This window comes from Ursus americanus, chromosome 6 (genome assembly GCF_024610735.1).
Source record: "Ursus americanus isolate L20-20 chromosome 6, mUrsAme1.1.p, whole genome shotgun sequence".
Classification (NCBI taxonomy): domain Eukaryota; kingdom Metazoa; phylum Chordata; class Mammalia; order Carnivora; family Ursidae; genus Ursus; species Ursus americanus.
The window spans coordinates 26,131,577-26,149,844 of record NC_142132.1 but is presented as its reverse complement, the minus strand read 5'-3'; the positions used below and the strand labels follow the sequence as shown (position 1 = coordinate 26,149,844).

At 44.7% G+C, this 18,268-nt stretch overlaps 1 protein-coding gene and 1 pseudogene across 2 annotated transcripts; one reads left to right on the top strand and one right to left on the bottom strand.

Annotated features, from left to right (window-relative positions):
* Window positions 1-1,621: 1,621 nt before the first annotated feature.
* On the top strand, window positions 1,622-13,209 carry NOLC1 (nucleolar and coiled-body phosphoprotein 1). Of its 2 annotated transcripts, none has more exons than XM_045802965.2 (13): window positions 1,622-1,815; window positions 4,537-4,592; window positions 4,704-4,843; window positions 4,954-5,084; window positions 6,790-6,955; window positions 8,641-8,780; window positions 8,894-9,032; window positions 9,423-9,551; window positions 9,747-9,857; window positions 9,945-10,586; window positions 10,770-10,876; window positions 11,231-11,323; window positions 11,475-13,209. In XM_045802965.2, the coding sequence occupies exons 1-13, from the start codon at window positions 1,696-1,698 to the stop codon at window positions 11,631-11,633; spliced, it is 2,133 nt and encodes a 710-aa protein (XP_045658921.2). In that variant the 5' UTR covers window positions 1,622-1,695; the 3' UTR covers window positions 11,634-13,209. The 2 variants fall into 2 exon arrangements, with proteins under 2 accessions (XP_045658921.2, XP_045658920.2); XM_045802964.2 differs by having other exon boundaries at window positions 1,623-1,815; window positions 4,701-4,843.
* A 1,900-nt stretch (window positions 13,210-15,109) lies between these two features.
* On the bottom strand, window positions 15,110-15,303 carry LOC148109770 (translation machinery-associated protein 7 pseudogene; annotated as a pseudogene).
* Between the last annotated feature and the right edge of the window lie 2,965 nt (window positions 15,304-18,268).

Sequence of the window (18,268 nt, the reverse complement as noted above, 5' to 3'; positions counted from 1 at the left end):
CAGACATACTCACTTTTCCAATCTGAACACAATCAGGTTACCTCCATTTAGTTCCTAGGACCTCTCTTTGGTCAGGTGCAAAATCCTATTGGACTTGAAACTTTGCTCTTCAGTACGTGTTGTCAGTGAAATCAGTCTTCTAGGGCAGTGTTTCTCAGGCTTTAAAAGGGAATTTGAATTATCTGGTGATCTTTTTAGAATGCAGATTCCGACTTCTGGGGTGGGGCCTGAGATTCTGCATTTCAAACAAGGGGATGCTGATGGTACAGTCCCAAGGAAGGGATTTTACCATTAAGGACCTAGAGGAAGCTCACACTTGTTCCAAATAAAGGTTTTCTAGGGGCGCCTGGGTGGTGCAGTCAGTAAGTGTCTGCCTTCGGCTCAGGGCGTGATCCCAGCGTTCTGGGATCGCTCCTCCGCTGGGAGCCTGCTTCTTCCTCTCCCACTCACCCTGCTGTGTTCCCTCTCTCGCTGGCTGTCTGTCTCTGTGTCAAATAAATAAAATCTTAAAAAAAAAAAAAGGTTTTCTAAACTGTGGCTTATGTGTACATGTATGTACCATTTTAGCTTGAGCACAATGCCATGCACACAACAGGTACTCAGAAGAATGCATGCATGTGAATAGACCTTTGGGAAAGAGGGAGATGTAGGAGTTAAATCTAGAAGAGTGCCTATTTTGAGAAGAACAAAGGAGAGGTATGTCCCCCGAGAAAGTGGATCCTTACCTTTCCTGATGGGTATTAATGGGAAGTAGTCAAAGGGTAGTGGGTAAAGGGATTGATGTTTGCTAATGTGAACTGAAATGTGATAGAGATTGGAATTAACTTGGCAGGCCTGGGCATTGATTTTTGAATACTCATGACAGAGGCATTTGGAGGGTTTTCTAGTTCTCCCACAGGGAGAGTTCAGGTGTGGACTATGACTCAGGAGATAGTAGGGTTATTTCCAGGATTACAGATTTGCAGAGAGTGCAGCTGCCGTTTCACTCAGGGTTGGGGCACAATGGCTTTCCCCTTCTTGGAGCTGACTTAATGCTTAATGAATAAGTAAGGGGGAAAGGGGTTGTCTCATGGGCAAGTCATGATTGAAAAAGGGGCATTTTTAGGGGTCGTCGACCCACTATTAACCATGGATAAAATCTGAAGGATCCTCTAGTAGAGGTGGGAGTTGGGGCGGTATCTGACATAAGGCCTCTCTGGGTATTGGAGGGTGGGAATCGGCCGGCGGCGCGAATGGGGGTGCTTGGGAGATCCTGTGACCAAGTCTAGAGAGTCCAAGGACAGCTCAAGCCCGCCGGTCCACTCTACTCTGGAATGCGAATCCCAGCTGCGGCTCCAAACCGCAGCTCTGAAAAAAAAGGTGGCTCTAGCTGAAAGGGCGCGGGAAGTCTGAAGCTTTCCCGCCACTGGCGAGGGCGTGACCCGTGACGTCAGGGCTCCGCCTTCACAAGGTCGTGGAAGGAGGGCTCCGCCCTTACCAAGATGGCGACACTTGTGGCAAGGGAAAGAGCTTATAGATTTCGCCTCGATCCTGCCACCAAAGTAGAGGCGGGACTGCCCTGTGGAGTGTGCCCGCCCCTTCCGCTGTGCGCCCGCGTCGCGCGATGACGTCACAAGGCCCGCCCTCACCCCTCCGGGTTCCCGAGTTCCTGAATCGTGAGCGTCGGCAACGGTAGTGACGCGTATTGCCCGGAGGATGGCGGACGCCGGCTTGCGCCGCGTGGTTCCCAGCGACCTATATCCGCTCGTGCTCGGCTTTCTGCGCGATAACCAGCTCTCGGAGGTGGCCAATAAATTCGCCAAGGCAACAGGCGCTGTGAGTGCGGGCTTGGGACAAGGGCTGGGGTGGGATGACCACAGGTCTTTGGGCCCTGACAGGTTTAGGTTTCTGCGTACCGAGGTCTCTAGGGTCCGCCAATCCACTATCTGCGGGGCCTTTGAGCTCGGCGGTGACCCGAGAGCCTGGAGTCTCGGCACCTGGTCCCCCACGAGGTCTGACTAGATAGCGTTGAGTCTTGTTGCTTTTTTCTGTTGAGCGGTGCAGCGACGGCAGCGTGGGATCCTCGTGGCCCAGGTCACGTGGCTGGCGGAGTGCGGCGAGGAGGGAGCGTGGTGTCCCACCGGAGGCATTGGAGGCTCTTGGTTCCTTCTTGGGTTTTACGTTGGCTGATGGAAAGCGTGACTTGACCTTGACTCTCAGTCGAATTTACCCGGGACTCGAAGATAAAATTGCTTTAGAAATGAGGGATGGGATTTTCGTTAGTAAAGAAGAAAGTGAAAGAGAGTAGAGGCAAGGTTCTGCTTTTAGGTATACCAAAGCAGGATTGAGCATCATAGCTCTACCAAGCAATGGGCTTGGATCTTTGACTTGTGGAATCAAACACATATAGATTTGGGACCAGGCTCTGTTACTTCTTAAGATGTATAACCTGAACAGCTTGCTGAACCTCTCTGAGTTTGTTTCTATTCCTACGGGGGATGCCGTCATCCACTTTATAAGGTTTTTGTGAATTTCAGTAACTGATAAATATGAAGTGGCAATCCCAGTGCTTGGTGCTCAGGAAGCATCAGTGAGTGAAATAGTTATGGTAATTTAGGATGTTCCAAGCACATGTAAAAAGTGGACTAGGACTATGAAAGGTTTGGAATCTCTCAAGAAAAGCAGTCATGGGGCGCCTGTGTGGTTCAGTTGGTTAAGTGTCTGCCTCGACTCAGGTCATGATCTCAGTGTCCTGGGATCAAGCCCCACTTTGGGCTCTCTGCTCAGTGGGGAGCCTGCTTCTCCCTTTCCCTCTTTCCCTCCCCTTGCTTGTGCTTGCTCGCTCTCTGTCAAATGAATAGATAAAATCTTTTAAAAAAATCGTGATGTATGGGAAAACATCTTGAGAGAGGGTAGAGTGTAGTCTTTGACAGTCTTAGCCTTTGACTAAGAAGATAAGTTTGTTCTTTGTGGCAGAATCAGGCTGCACAAGGACAGAATCAAATTAGCTTCAGAAAGGACTTCTTAAGCTGGGATGGTCTGCCATGTGATCTCCTACAGCTGCTTTCATATTGGAACTATTTTTGCGTTGACCATTAGGAAGGCTGCAAAAAGTATTTTCACAGTGTGCTGGATGGAATTGGGCCTTTCAGAATCAGGATTTTTTTATGTGACAAAAACTAATCTTTCTGGAAGGCTTACTAAGGACGAGCTGGTATTTCCAGATGCTCAGTTTTTTGTACGCATTATCTCTTATTCTCTCAACAGCTTAATAAGATATATTATCTCCATGTTATAGAGAAGTAAACGGTCTCAGAAAGATTTAAGTAATCTGCTCATGATCACACAGTAATAACAGGCAGAAGTGAGTTTCACATCTGTACACATCTAACTCTGAGCCTATAGGTACTGTAATGCTTTGCCATTTTTTTGCATCAACTAGTAATGTGTATCAGTGTAATTAATAGCTGAATGAAATTTTGTACTGAGTTTGTAACTTAGCTTTTTAACCAGTATTGGAGGATGGTTTCCAGTGATTTGGTATTATGAACCACATTGCAGGAAATGCCCTCTTCTGTTAATGTTTGTGTCCTTGTTTCATGGGTAAAGATGAATTCCTAGACAATGCATTGCTGGAGTAAAGGGAAAGCACTTTTTTTTTTTTTTAAAGATTTTATTTATTTATGTGACAGAGAGACAGCCAGCGAGAGAGGGAACACAGCAGGGGAGTGGGAGAGGAAGAAGCAGGCTCCCAGCAGAGGAGCCTGATGTGGGACTCGATCCCGGAACGCCGGGATCACGCCCTGAGCCAAAGGCAGACGCTTAACGACTGCACTACCCAGGCGCCCCGGGAAAGCATATTTTTATAAAATATTTTATCTTTGAGAGAGAGAGAGCACATGGACACGTGAGCACAAGAGGGGCAGGGGCAAAGAGAGAGAGATGTAGACTCCCCACTGAGCAGGGAACCTGTCACTGGGCGGGATCCCAGGACCCCAGGATCATGACCTGAGCCAAAGGCAGACGCTTAACCGACTGAGCCACCCAGGCACCCTGGGAAAGCACATTTTTTTAAAAGGCTTTGATAAATAGGATTGACTGGGGATAGATGGTGACAGAAACTGTAGGAGTAGCCCAAGTCTTCTATGTCAGAAATTGGGAAGTACATAAATAGGTTTTCTCATAATCTCTGCAAGTAGGAAAAGCCTTACAAAGATGTAACATTTATACCAAATATAGCAATTATAAAAGAGGTCACTTTTTTTTTTTTTTTTTAAGATTTTGTTTATTTATTTGAAAGAGAGAGAGCGAGCAAGTGAGCACAAGCAGGGGGGAGAGGGAGAAGCAGACTCCCTGCTGAGCAGGGAGCCTGATGTAGGTAGGGCTCCATCCCAGGACCTGACATCATGACCTGAGCTGAAGGCAGACAGTTAACTGACTGAGCCACCAGGTACCCCAAAGTAGGTCACTTTCGAAGAGAGAATAAAATAAAATCTAATTTCCCTCTAGAACAACTAGGATAAAATTTTCCTACTAAGTTCTTTTTTTCTCCTGTAGACCCAACAGGACGCCAACGCCTCTTCTCTCTTGGACATCTACAGCTTCTGGCTCAAGTAAGTCTTCCCTGTATCACTGTAACTATTTTTCCCCCAAGGAGTTGGGCTGTGTTCCTTGATGTGGAAAGGTCCTGATCCCCCAAAAGTTAGCCTCATCTACCTCAGCAGGTCCACCAAGGCCCCAAAGCGGAAATTACAGGCAAATGGACCAGTGACTAAGAAGGCTAAGAAGAAGACTTCCTCCAGTGACAGCAGTGAGGACAGCAGTGAGGAGGAAAAAGCCCAAGGGCCTCCAGCTAAGAAAGCTGGTAAGGCTGGGCAGGGAGTTGGGGTTAGTGGTTCACAGAAAGGGATTTGTAGCCTGCCTGTATGTACCACATGGTTGATTCTCACTGGGGTCTGTGGTTTTTTTGTTCAGTTGTACTTGCCAAGCGGGCCAGTTTGCCACAGCATCCTGGAAAGGCTGCAGCCAAAGCATCAGAGAGCAGCAGCAGTGAAGAATCCAGTGATGAGGAGGAGGACGAAGACACGAAGAAAAAGCCTGTTCAGGTTTGTAACTTTGGGGGGGAAAGAAGTTGTTTAAGGGATTAGAAAGAAGAAACCTAAAGTCCTGGCTTGTAGCTTGGAAGCAGGGGATGGCAGTGGGTGTGTAACAGGTGACTGGGGGGCGTGCCTGGCTGACTCAGTCAGTAGAGGATGGGACTCTTGATTTCAGTGTTATAAGTTTGAGCCCCATGTTGGGTGTGGAGATTACTTAAAAAAATAAATAAGGGGCGCCTCAGTCGTTTAAGCCTCCCACTCTTGGTTTTGGCTTAGGTCGTGATCTCAGGGTCCTGGGATTGAGCCCCAGTTGGGCTCTCTGCTCAGCAGGGAGTCTGCTTCTCTGCCTCCGTCTCCCTCTGTGCCTCCCCCTACTCCCAAGTGTGTGTGAGCGCACATGTGCCCTCTCTCTTTAAACTAAAATGAATCTTTAAATAAATAAATAAGTAAATAAATAAATAAAATATATAACAGGTGACCATGGAGGAGAAAATAGAGAAGTATGAAGTTTGGAAAGGATATATGAGGGTTAAGTTGCACTCTGAATCTAGAGGAACCCATTCTGTTTCCCAGGTGGTATTAGGTTTCTCTGGGACACTGTCTAAGATATCAAGAGTAAGAGTATGTTTTGTAGACAGGTATTGGGAGCTCTAAGTAGGGAATGGCAGGGACAGGGTTGAATTTTTCTTTCTTTTTTTTAAAAAATATTTTATTTATTGAGAGAGAATGTGCATGCATGCACATGGGGGGAGCAGAGGGAGAAGTAGACTCCCCATTGAATAGGGAGCCCGACATGGACCTCAATCCCAGGACCCTGAGATCATAACCTGAGCTGAAGGTAGATACTTAACTGACTGAACTACCCAGGAGTCCCTCTTTCTTCCTCCCTCCCTCCTTTCTTCCTTCCTTCCTTCCTTCCTTCCTGTCTTTCCTTTTTCTTAAGTTTTTTTTTTTTTTTTAAGATTTTATTTATTTACTTGACAGAGAGAGACAGCGAGAGAGGGAACACAAGCAAGGGGAGTGTGAGAGGGAGAAGCAGGCTTCCTGCCTTCCCAAGCCGAAGGCAGATGCTTAACGGCTGAGCCACCCAGGAACCCCTCTTAAGATTTTTAAATTATTTTTAAGTAATCTCTGTACCCAGTGTGGGACTCAAACTCATAACCCCAAGATTGAGTTGCATGCTCTACCCACTGAGCCAGCCAGGCGCCCCAATATTTTTGTTTCTTATGAAGAATTTGATGCCCTTTCCAGATGCTATCTTTTTTTTTTCTTTTTTCTTTTTTTTTTTTTTTTATGATTTTTTATTATATTATGTTAGTCACCATACAGTACATCCCCGGTTTCCGATGTAAGGCTCAATGATTCATTAGTTGTGTATAACACCCAGTGCACCATGCAATACGTGCCCTCCTTACTACCCATCACCGGTCTATCCCATTCCCCCACCCCCCTCCCCTCTTATCTTTTTTTTTTCTTAAGCACACTCTATGTCACACATGGTGCTTGAACTCATGACCCCAAGATCAAGAGTTGGATCTCTACCAACTAAGTCAGTTAGGAGCCCTCAGATGTTGTCTTGCTCAGCTTTCCTTTGCTGTTACTGCTCCATTAGCTCCTAAAAATTAAAAGTAGTCTAGGATGGTTTCTACCTTAGGATGTCCTTTGGGTACCCAGAACCTCTTGCTGATTCTCCTCATTGTGTGTTTCCTCACAGAAGGGAGTTAAGCCCCAACCCAAGGCAGTCAAAGCTCCTCCTAAGAAGGCCAAGAGCTCTGATTCTGATTCAGACTCAAGCTCAGAAGATGAGTCACCAAAGAACCAGAAGCCAAAGACAACACCTGTGGCAGCTAAAGCTCAGACTAAAGCCTCAGCCAAACCAGGTACTATTTCTATTCCCAAGAGGCCAGGCTGGGGACTAGCTTGCTCTGGGGACTGGTATTAAAATTGCTCTTTCAGGGGCACCTGGGTGGCTCAGTCAGTTGAACTGCTGCCTACAGCTCAGGTCATGATCTCCGGGTCCTGGGATGGAGCCCTGTGTTGGGTTCCATGCTGGGCATGGAGCCTGTTTAAGATTCTCTCTCTCTCGCAAAAAAAAATTCTCATTCAGCATAGGGGTGAAATGGCAGTGGTTGTTGAGCTAGAAGTATTGATTAGTATCTCTCTCTTTTTTTTTTCCCTTAGAGAGGCTTTTTATAAGTGGAAGATTTCATAATTAGGGGTTAGTAACTAGAGAAACAGTCTGCAATGAGGAAGAATGTGTTTTTAAAAATGGTATCCAGAGGCACCTGGGTGGGTCAGTTGGTTGGGTGTCAGACTCTTGATTTCAGCTTGGGTCCTGATCCCAGGGTCATGGGATTGAGCCCCATGTTGGGCTCCACTCAGCAGAGAGTCTGCTTGAGGAATCTCTCTCTCCCTCTCCCCCTCCCCCTCCCCCCAGTCTTGTGGGCTCTTTCTTTCTCTCTCTCTCAAATAAGTTAATCTTTTTTTTTTAATTTATCTTCTCTTAAAGAATTTATTTATTTATTTGAGAGAGACAGCGAGAGAGAGCAAGAGCAGGGAGGAGAGGGAGAAGCAGGCTCCCTGCTCGCAGGCTTCTTGCTGAGCAGGGAGCCCTATGTGGGGCTCAGTCCAGGATGCTGAGATCATGACCTGAGCTGAAAGCAGACACTTAACTGATTGAGCCACCAGGCACCCCTAAAAAAATTTTTTAAAAGTATCTGTTTGCCATTCTTGTTCATTTCATAGATGATTTACATTCCCACAAATGCCATTCTGTTATGACCACTTGTACATCTGTCCTTTGCTTTTCATTGCCATCATTTCTCCTATGCATTCACTCCATCGGACATGTGAGAATTTAAACTTTTTTCTGTAATGTTGTGATGACAGGTTATGGTTTATAGGAGCTTGTCTGAATGGAAGTTGGAGTGAAAGAAGGGGGGTGGGGGATTGGGATAGGCCGGTGATGGGTATTGAGGAGGGCACGTATTGCATGGTGCACTGGGTGTTACATGCAAATAATGAATCATGGAACATTGCATCAAAAACTGGGGATGTACTGTATAGTGACTAATATAACAAAATAAAAATTATATATAAAAAAAAGGAAGTTGGAGTGAAAGATTTCATAGAGCACATTTGAATTATTTACATCATATCTTTTTTTTTTTTTTTTTTTAAGATTTTATTTATTTGAGAGAGAGAGAATGCTCACACATGAGCTGGGGGAGGTGCAGAGTGAGAGGGACGAACATTGGCCTCTGAGCCCAGAGCCCAATGCAGGCCTTGCTACCATGACCCTGAGAGCATGACCTGAGCCAAAATCAAGAGTCGGACACTTAATGGACTGAACCACCCAGGTGTCACTACATCATATCATTTGTTAAAGGTAGTCTATGCTTGAAATTGGTCAGGAAAGTCATCCTGCGATAGTCAACCATGGCAGTCTCCCTCATGCCTGCTCTAAAGGCAAGAGAATTGATAAACTCCTAAGTTCTGAGCTAACAGGTTTCAGTGGTCCAGTAAGGCCTTGATACTTCTTACTCTATTTTTTTTTCCTTCATAGGTACACCAGCTCGGGTGGCACCAAAACTGGCCAATGGTAAAGCAGCCAGCACTAAGAGCAGCAGCAGCAGCAGCAGCAGCAGCAGCAGCAGCAGTGATGACTCAGAGGAGGAGGTGGCGGCAGCAACCATACCTAAGAAGGTTTGGGCCATAACTTCTACCAGGGAGGTGGGGTGGGGGGTGTCTCCACTTCCTGGCAAGATTAGTTGGACCAGCCTTATACTGTGGTAACTAATTTTCTCTGTATGATGCAGACTGTACCTAAAAAGCAAGTGGTGGCCAAGGCCCCAGTGAAAGCAGCGGCTGCCCCTACCCAAAAGAGTTCCAGCAGTGAGGACTCCTCTAGTGAGGAGGAGGAGGAAGAGCAGAAAAAACCCATGAAGAAAAAACCAGGTGAAGTACTTTTTTTTAAAGATTGATTTATTTGTTTTTTAGAGAGCATGAGTGAGCATGCAGGCAGGGTGGGGGCAGCGGGAGAGGCAGAGGAAAGGGAGAGAATCCCAAGCAGACTTCCTGCTGAGCATGGAGCCCCACCACAACACTTGTCTTTTTTTTTTTTTTTTTTTAAGCTCTTATTTATTTATTTCACAGAGAGAGAGAGCGTGTGCAGTTGTCATAAGCAGGGGGAAATAGCAGAAGGAGAGGGAGAAGCAGGCTCTCCACTGAGCAGGGAGCCCAATGTGGGGCTCCATCCCAGGACTCTGGGATCATGACCTGAGCTGAAGATAGATGCTTAACTGACTGAGTCACCCAGGCACCCTGACACTTGTCTTTTTTAAACAGGTCCCTATAGTTCAGTTCCCCCGCCTTCTGCTCCCCCATCCAAGAAGTCCCTGGGAACCCAGGCTCCCAAGAAAGCTGCAGAGAAGAAACAGCCTGTGGAGAGCAGTGAGGACAGCAGCGATGAGTCTGGTGAGTCCCCACCCGTGGAGAATGGGTCTGGGGAATACATGAGGAATATAAAAGGCAGAAATGCCTCTATGCCTTTTGTTTTTCACTGAAGCAAGACAGGGCTTAAGTTTCTGTGTGGGTCTTTGCATCCTCCTTTTTATTGCTTTTGGTTGGTTGGGACTCTGGTCCCAGCCTAATGCCGTAGGTTCTCTCCAGATTCAAGTTCTGAGGAAGAAAAGAAACCGCCAGCTAAGGCAGTCCTCTCTAAAGCAACTACTAAACCAGTTCCAGCAAAGAAAGCGCCAGAGAGCTCTTCAGACAGCTCAGGTGAGGCATATGGAGGCCTTCAAGGCAGTGGGAGCTCCAGGGGCTCTCTTCAGCCTGATTTCTATTTATTCTTTGCTCTCTGTCTAGACTCTGACAGTTCTGAGGATGAAGCTCCTTCCAAGTCAACCAGTACCGCTAAGAATCTACCAAGTAGGCCAGATGCCACTCCCAAGCAACTTGCAGCTAAACCAGCCACAGCTCCCAAGCAACCTGTAGGTAGTGGCCAGAAGCCTCTAACCAGAAAGGCTGATAGCAGCTCCAGCGAGGAGGAGAGCAGTTCTAGTGAAGAGGAAAAGACAAAGAAGACTGTGGTCACCCCCAAGTCCAAGGCAGCGGCCAAAGCAGCTCCATCTTTGCCTGCCAAACAGGCCTCCCCAGGTGGTGGGGACAGCAGCTCTGATTCAGATAGTTCTAGCAGTGAGGAAGAGAAGGAAAAGATGTCAAAATCCCCAGTTAAAAAGAAGCCACAGAAGGCTGCGGGAGTTGTAGCCTCTTCCAAGGCAACTTCCACAAAGAAAGCAAAGGCCGAGAGCAGCAGCAGTTCTTCCTCTGATGATTCCAGTGAGGAAGAAGAGAAGGAGAAGCCTAAAGGCAAGGGCACTGTAAGGCCACAAGCTCTCAAGACCAATGGGACCTCTGCACTGACTACCCAGAATGGAAAAGCAGACAGGGATAGCAATGAGGAAGAAGAAGAAAAGAAAAAAGCAGCAGTAGCAGTTTCTAAGCCAGGTCTGTATCCAAAGAATCTGCCTCCTTGGTTTGTTCCCCCAAATACGGGTGGTATATATACACTTGGGGAATGGGGTAGGAGAGGAGGCCCACAGTTAGGCTTCCAGTTATATGCCCTTGGTGTGGGAACCCAGGAGAAGGAACAGGAAACTGGTCTCCTGAATTTGGATTTTTGTTTTGTAGCTTCAGGAAAGAAGCGGAAGCAGAACGAGGCTGCCAAGGAGGCGGAGACGCCTCAAGCCAAGAAGATAAAGCCGCAGACCCCCAACACGTTTCCAAAAAGGAAAAAAGTAAGTTATGTTATTTTCTTCTCGGGAACCAGCCTTTAAAGAGTAGAAAGGAGCACCTGGGTGGCTCAGTTGGTTAAGCGTCCGACCCTTGATTTCCTCTCAGGTTATGATCTCACGGTTGTGAGATCAAGCCCGGCATAGGGCTCTGTGCACAGAGAGGTTCTCTCCCTCTGCCTCCCTCAATCAATCAATCATTTAAAAAAAAAAACAACAAAGACTAGAAAGAAAAATTTGGGATCATCTTGACAACTCTCTGCCTGGCCTGGCACTTGTGCCCATGTGTAGCTAAGGAGGGCTTTGCTGTTAAATGGCTACTCCGTCTTTAATTTATTTCTTAACTTCATTCTTCTCCAGGGAGAAAAAAGGGCATCATCCCCATTCCGAAGGATCAGGGAGGAGGAAATTGAGGTAGATGCTCGAGTGGCAGATAATTCCTTTGATGCCAAGGTAAGGGGAGAGGGTGTTTGCCATTCTTAAGGGGGATGGGTGGAAGAGAGGGCAGCTTTTTGGTTCAGGTTGCCTGTTGAGCAGGGAGAAGAAAGTAACAGGGCCTTGGTGTTGTCCTTCTGTGTATTAACCACTTCTCTCTGATTACCAGCGGGGTGCAGCTGGAGACTGGGGGGAGCGCGCCAATCAGGTTCTGAAGTTCACCAAAGGCAAATCGTTCCGGCATGAGAAAACCAAGAAGAAGCGGGGCAGCTACCGGGGAGGCTCCATCTCTGTCCAGGTCAATTCCATTAAGTTTGACAGCGAGTGACCTGGGGCCGTCTGGGGCGAAGCAGGGGTGATGATCCGAGACCACGTGCTTTCCCTAGTGGGCCTGGGGGAGCCTCAGCTCTATTAAGGAAGGGTCTTGGTGAGGACAGCAGTTTAGAATGGGTCTGAAGACTTTGCGTCGCAACATCCTCTCTGTCCTTTTCTGTGCTCGTAGTTTTGTACAGCTTTGTTTTTGAGTGTTGAGTAGCAAGGACAACATCAGGGGAGTGTTCTTTTTTTAAAAAAAGAAAAATTTTAGTTGTCATTCCCTTCTCCCTGTTCTGTGGAAGTCCTCACACTGAGAAATTTGTATATTTTATATTAAATCATTTCCTATTGATTTTTGTTGTGATTTCACAGGTGGGTTCCCACAGATAAAATCTTAGCTATTGCCCAAGACGTAGTAAAGGTCACATTATGAGTTTTTCTAATTGGAGAGTTGTGCCTATAGTGCACATTTCATCCGTCCTACGCCTCACAGCTTTGGGAAGGGGCAGTTAAGAATGGTTAATGTATATGTTTGCTAAGCATGCACTGTGTAGTTCATCCTCTTTTGTGGGGTTTAGGACTGATGTTTTCAGCGAGCATGGACTTCACTACTTTTTGGGATAAAATTCACTTTTGTTAAAGGCAGAATTCTGGTGTAGTGTGAATGCCATGGGGTTAGTCTGAATATTTTGTTTTCTGTAATTTTAACATCTAACGTTTGCAATACATGTTTAGTTTTTTAATTTGAAAGCATAAACTTTTCTATTGTTCAGAGACTTTTTTGATGACCCTTAATAGTACTAAATTGAGGACTGCATTTTCTTGTTTTTTTACATTTTAGAGAACAAAATAACGTGATAATCTGAAAAGTACGTATCACTTGGCATTTCTGTTTTAGTAACAGTGGTGATACAAAATTAGTTTCATTAGCTCCTACGTGGTTGGAAATCACTGATCAAGAAAATGAAAGAATAAGAGCTATAATTAAAAACCTCAGTCTTCAGTAAGAATTAGATTACGTTAGGCGAATTTATAGGTAACCCCTGTGTATGTGCTAATAAATGGGAAGAACCTTTACAAAGCATATTAGGTGGTAAAACTTGAGTAAGGTGGGGTTGGGAGAGCCTCCCAACAAGATTATTCTGTTTTGTAGTTGGAACATGGGAGCAGTTGATGTACCCCTTACAGAACCTTAACTGTGAGTAACAGTGAAGGTAACGGTAAAAACCAGTGAGCAGAAGTAACGACTCTGAGGCCAAGTCGGCTGGTCATAAAGCTGTAGGAGACAATAGTGCTTGGCCAGAGCAAGATGGGGAGGGAAGAGGCAACAGCAGACTCTGGAGGCTGGGGCTATTCCTGTGGTGGGAGAGTGTGCCCTAGCTTCATGGATGAGGGAGGTGCAGGTTTTAAGATTAGCCTCCCCGTGTTTGGATTCCATACTTGCTAAGTAACTTGATAATAAGTTAGTTTTCCATGTAACTGCCTCTAGGAAAAACATGCACCGTTCATGCCGGCATAGGTACATCAGTCTACATGGGAAAAGTTACCCGTCTCACTATAAAATAATAAACTGGCTGGTTTATAATGTGTCTTGGGAGTTTTTTATTGTGAGTCCAAAGGCCTCCCACCTCCTCAAACCAGAACAACCTGGGTGCCAGTTAGAGGGCTGGAGTGAGACCTGTGAGTTCACTGCAGAACCTTCTTCGCAACAGCTTGCTGGCTTTTCTTGGCCATACTTTGTCTCATGGTGCCCTGTCCAGGCCATAGTCCAGATGGTGCATAGTCTAAACTAGGGGGTTGGCACACTGGCCTATGGGTGAGTCCAGCCCACCGCTTGTTTTGTAATGCTGAGGTGCTAAGAATGATTTCTACATTTTAATTTTATTTATGTCTTTTTAAGTAGGCACTACACCCAATATGGGGCTTGGTTTTTTACATTTTATTTTATTATTTATTATTTTTTTATTTTTTATTTTTATTTATTTATTTGACACAGACAGCCAGCAAGAGAGGGAACACAGCTGGGGGAGTGGGAGAGGAAGAAGCAGGCTCCCAGCGGAGGAGCCTGATGTGGGGCTCGATCCCAGAACGCTGGGATCACACCCTGAACCGAAGGCAGACGCCCAACGACTGTGCCACCCAGGCGCCCCTACATTTTAAAAGTGCTTGAAAGAATATGTGGCTGACTTTATGTGGCTCACAAGGCCTGCAATATTTACTAACTGGCCCTCTATGGAAAACGTTTGCTAATTCCTGGTCTAAATCAGTGATTTCACAACACTGGCTGAAAAGTAGAATCATCTGGGAAACTTTGAAAAATACTGGTATCCGGGGTGCCTGGGTGGCTCAGTCAGTTAAGCATCTGCCTTCAGCTCAGGTCATGATCTCAAGGTCCTGGGCTCCAGCCCTGCATCGGGCTCCCTGCTCAGCGAGGAGCCTGCTTCTCCCTCTCCCTGTGCCCCACCCCCAACTCATGCTCTGTCTCTTTAAAAACAAAAAGTACACCCAAGGGCCCATCCCATCCTAGCTGAGTCAGACCCTGGTGCTCTCTGGTGGAGCCTGGGTGTTAGGATTTTATTTTTTTAAGCTACTGGGTGATTCTAATGAGCAGCTGAGGTTGAAAACCACTAATCTAAGAGTATTTGAAAACAAGTGAATTGGGGTGCCTTGGTGCCTCAGTCGGTTTCCATTCAGGTCATGATCTCATGGGTCATGGGATTGAGCCCTGTGTCGCCTCCACTCTCACAGTCTGCTGGAGATTCCCTTTCCCTTTGCCCCTCCCCTGCTGACAGGCCCACTCTATCTCTAAAATAAATAAATCTTAAAAAAAAAAAAAGAATTGGTATTTTTTCATTCCTCTCATTTCCAGATATACTTGTTAAATCTAATAGTATAAAATGAAAATTAAATTTCCATCTTAGTTTTGTTTCCTGGGACTTGATTTTGTTTCTTCACAGTTTCTCCGAATGTACTATTTTATGCTTCCACTCATCTTTTTCCTTACACAAATGGGGTAGCTTGCTATGTGCAGTGCTCCATAAGTTCGGAGCTCATTTTATAACACAGCAACTCATTTTTAATGGCTGCATGGTTCTCCATTCTATGGAAATAGTATAAGTCATTGGTAGATGTTTAGGTTTTTTCAGTATTTTGCTACTACAAATAGAGCCACAGTGGGTTTTTTTTTTTTTTCACGTAAACTCTATTCCCAGTGTGGGACTCAAACTCGTGACCCTAAGATCAGTAGTCACATGCTCCTCTGACTGAGCCAGCCAAGTGCCCTGCGCAGTGAATATTCCTACACGTGAAACTGAGTATCTGTGGATTTTTTTAAATTTATTTATTTTTCAAGAGTTTATTCTTAATTGTATAACAGGATCTAAGACACCATTCTAGCTATAGATGGCAATAGGTGCTATGACAGGAAAGCCAGATGTTTAAACAGGAATGGAATTAAGGATCATCATTGCCTCAGGCACAAGGAACAGCTTATCTTTTGCCACATTTCTTAATGCCACCTGTGGCGGGAGGGGGGGGGGGCTTACCCATGGCCTTCCCTTTTAGCTCCTTGAGTTTCTTCTGTTCCTCTGTTTCTACTTGAATGTCTTAGCTTCCTCATCCATCTCCTTGGCCTGCTTCTTGGGCTGCTTCAGGAGTTTCTTGTTACTCTTGTGGCCAGACATGGCACCTGCTGCCCTGTGAGGATATTTTTATAGGAAATACCCTAAAAGTGATTGCTAGGTCAAAGGATATGTACACTTAACATTTTGATTATTATTGCCCTCCAAGCCATTATACTAATTTGTAATTCCAGTAACGGTTTATGAAAGTACTTTGCCCTCTTCCCCAACATTTGGATAAACGAAAGTGCTGTCTCTCTCTGTAAAATGTTTTTTTGGGGGAACGCCTGGGTGACTCAGTGGGTTAAGTGTCTGCCTTTGGCTCAGGTCATGACCCTGGAGTCCCAAGATCGAGCCCCGCGTCGGGCTCCCTGCTTAGCAGGGAGTCTGCTTCTCCCTCTTCTTCTACCCCTGCCCTTGCTTCTGTTCTCACGCACTCTCTCAAATAAATAAAATCTTTAAAAAGAAGTTTTTATTTTAATTGGGGTAAAGTACATATAATCTTTGCCACTTTTAACCATTTTATTATTTTAAGTCATCTTTACTGCCAACATGGGGCTCAAACTCATGACCTAGAGATCAAGAGTCACTTGCTCTACTGACTGAACCAGCCAGGCGCCCCATGTCTCTTAAAACATTGTGGTAAAAAACATTAAATTTACCATCTTAATTACTTTTTTAAAATTGAAGTACAGTTGACATACATTATTACTTTCAGGTGTACAACATAATTCAACATTTATATACATTATAATTTTTTTTGATGTAAAGTTCGATGATTCATTAGTTGCGTATAACACCCAGTGCACCATGCAATATGTGCCCTCCCTATCACCCATCACCAGCCTATCCCATTCCCCCACCCCCTTCCCTTCTGAAGCCCTCAGTTTGTTTCTCAGAGTCCATAGTCTCTCATGCTCCATTCCCCCTTCTGATTACCCCCCTTTCTTTATCCCTTTCTTCTCCTACCAATCTTTCTAGTTCTTATGTTCCATAGATGAGAGAAACCATATAATTGTCTTTCTCTGCTTGACTTATTTCACTTAGCAAGTGCCGTCCATGTTGCAGCAAATGTTGAGAAATCGTTCTTTTTGATAGCTGAATAATATTCCATTGTATATATGGACCACATCTTCTTAATCCAGTCATCTGTTGAAGGGCATCTCGGCTCCTTCCAAGATTTAGCTATTGTGGACAGAGCTGCTATGAACATTGGGGTGCATATGGCCCTTCTCTTCACTACATCTGTATCTTTGGGGTAAATACCCAGTAGTGCAATGGCTGAATCATAGGGTAGCTCAATTTTTAACTTTTTAAGGGACCTCCACACTGTTTTCCAGAGTGGCTGTATAATTTTTAAAGATTTTTTTAAAGATTTGTTTATTTTACAGAGAGTACGGAGGGGCAGTGGGAGAGGAAGGTGAGACGTAGACTCCCTGCTGAGCATGGAGCCTGATGCAGGGCTCAGTCCCACAACCCATGAGATCATGACCTGAGACAAAATCAAGAATTGGATGCTTAACCGACTGAGCCACCCAGGCACCTTTATTTTACATATATATATATATATACATATGTATATGTAATGTATTTTACATATACATATGTATATGTAATGTATTTTACATATACATATGTATATGTAATGTATTTTACATATACATATGTATATGTAATGTATTTTACATATACATATGTATATGTAATACATATATTACATAAATATATGTATACACACACATACACATTATGAAGTGATCACAAGTCTAGTTACCATTTGTCACCATGCAGTTATTACAATGTTATTGACAATATTCCCTATGTTGTACTTTACATCCCTGTGATTTATTTTATAACTGGAAGCTTGTACTCCTTACTCCCCTTTTGCCCATGCCCCCACTCTCCTTCATTCTGGCAACAACCACTGTTTGTTCTCTGTATTTTTTTTTTTAAGATTTTATTTATTTATTAGAGTGCATGAGCAGGGTGAAGGGCAGAGGGAGAAGCAGATTCCCCACTGAGCAGGGAGCCTGACACGGCTTGATCCCAGGCCTCTGGCATCATGACCTGTGCCAAAGGCAAACACTTAACTAGTTGACCGAACCACCCAAGCACCCCTTCTGTTTTTTTGTTTGTTTTTAAAGATTTATTTATTTTAGAGAGAAAGAGTGCTGGTGCTCAAGTGAGCAGGGGAGGGCGGGGGTGGGAGGAGAGAATCTTAAGCAGACTCCACTGAGCATGGAGTCCAGTGCAGGGTTTAATCTCGACCCTGAGATCGCGACCTGAACTGAAACCAAGAGTCGGAGGCTTAACCAACTGTGCCACCCAGGTGCCCCTGTTCTCTGTATTTTTTGAGTCTTTCTGTTTTGTTGTTTGCTTTTTAGATTCTACATATAAGTAAAATCACAGTATTTGTCTTTCTCTGTGTGACTTATTTCACTTAGCATAATATCCTTTGGATCCACCCATGTTGTTGAAAATAGCAAGATATTACTCTTCTTTTTATGGTTAAATATATATACACACACTGTATATAAACACACTACATCTTTATCCATTGATCAATTGATGGACACTTAGATTGTTTCCATACCTTGGCTATTGTAAATAATGCAGAACATAGGGGTGCGTGTATTCTCTTGAATTCGTGTTTTTGTTTTCTTTGAGTAGATACCTAGAAGCAGAATTGTTGGATCATAAGAGATTTCTATTTTCGATATGTTGAGGAACCTCCATACTGTTTTCCACAGTGGCTGCACCAGTGACGTTCTCATCAACGTACATGAGAGTTCCCTATTTTTCACATCCTTACTAACACTTGTTATTTTTGATACTAACCATTTGGGCAGGAGTGGGGTGATAGCTCCTTGTGGTTTTGACTTGTATTTCTCTGATTAGTGATGTTAAGCATCTTTTCATGTGTTTATTGGCTCTATGTCTTTTTTTGAAAAAATGTTCAGGTCCTCTGTTCATTTAATTGGATTTTTTTTTTTTTTGGTGTTGAGTTATATGAGTTTATGTATTTTAA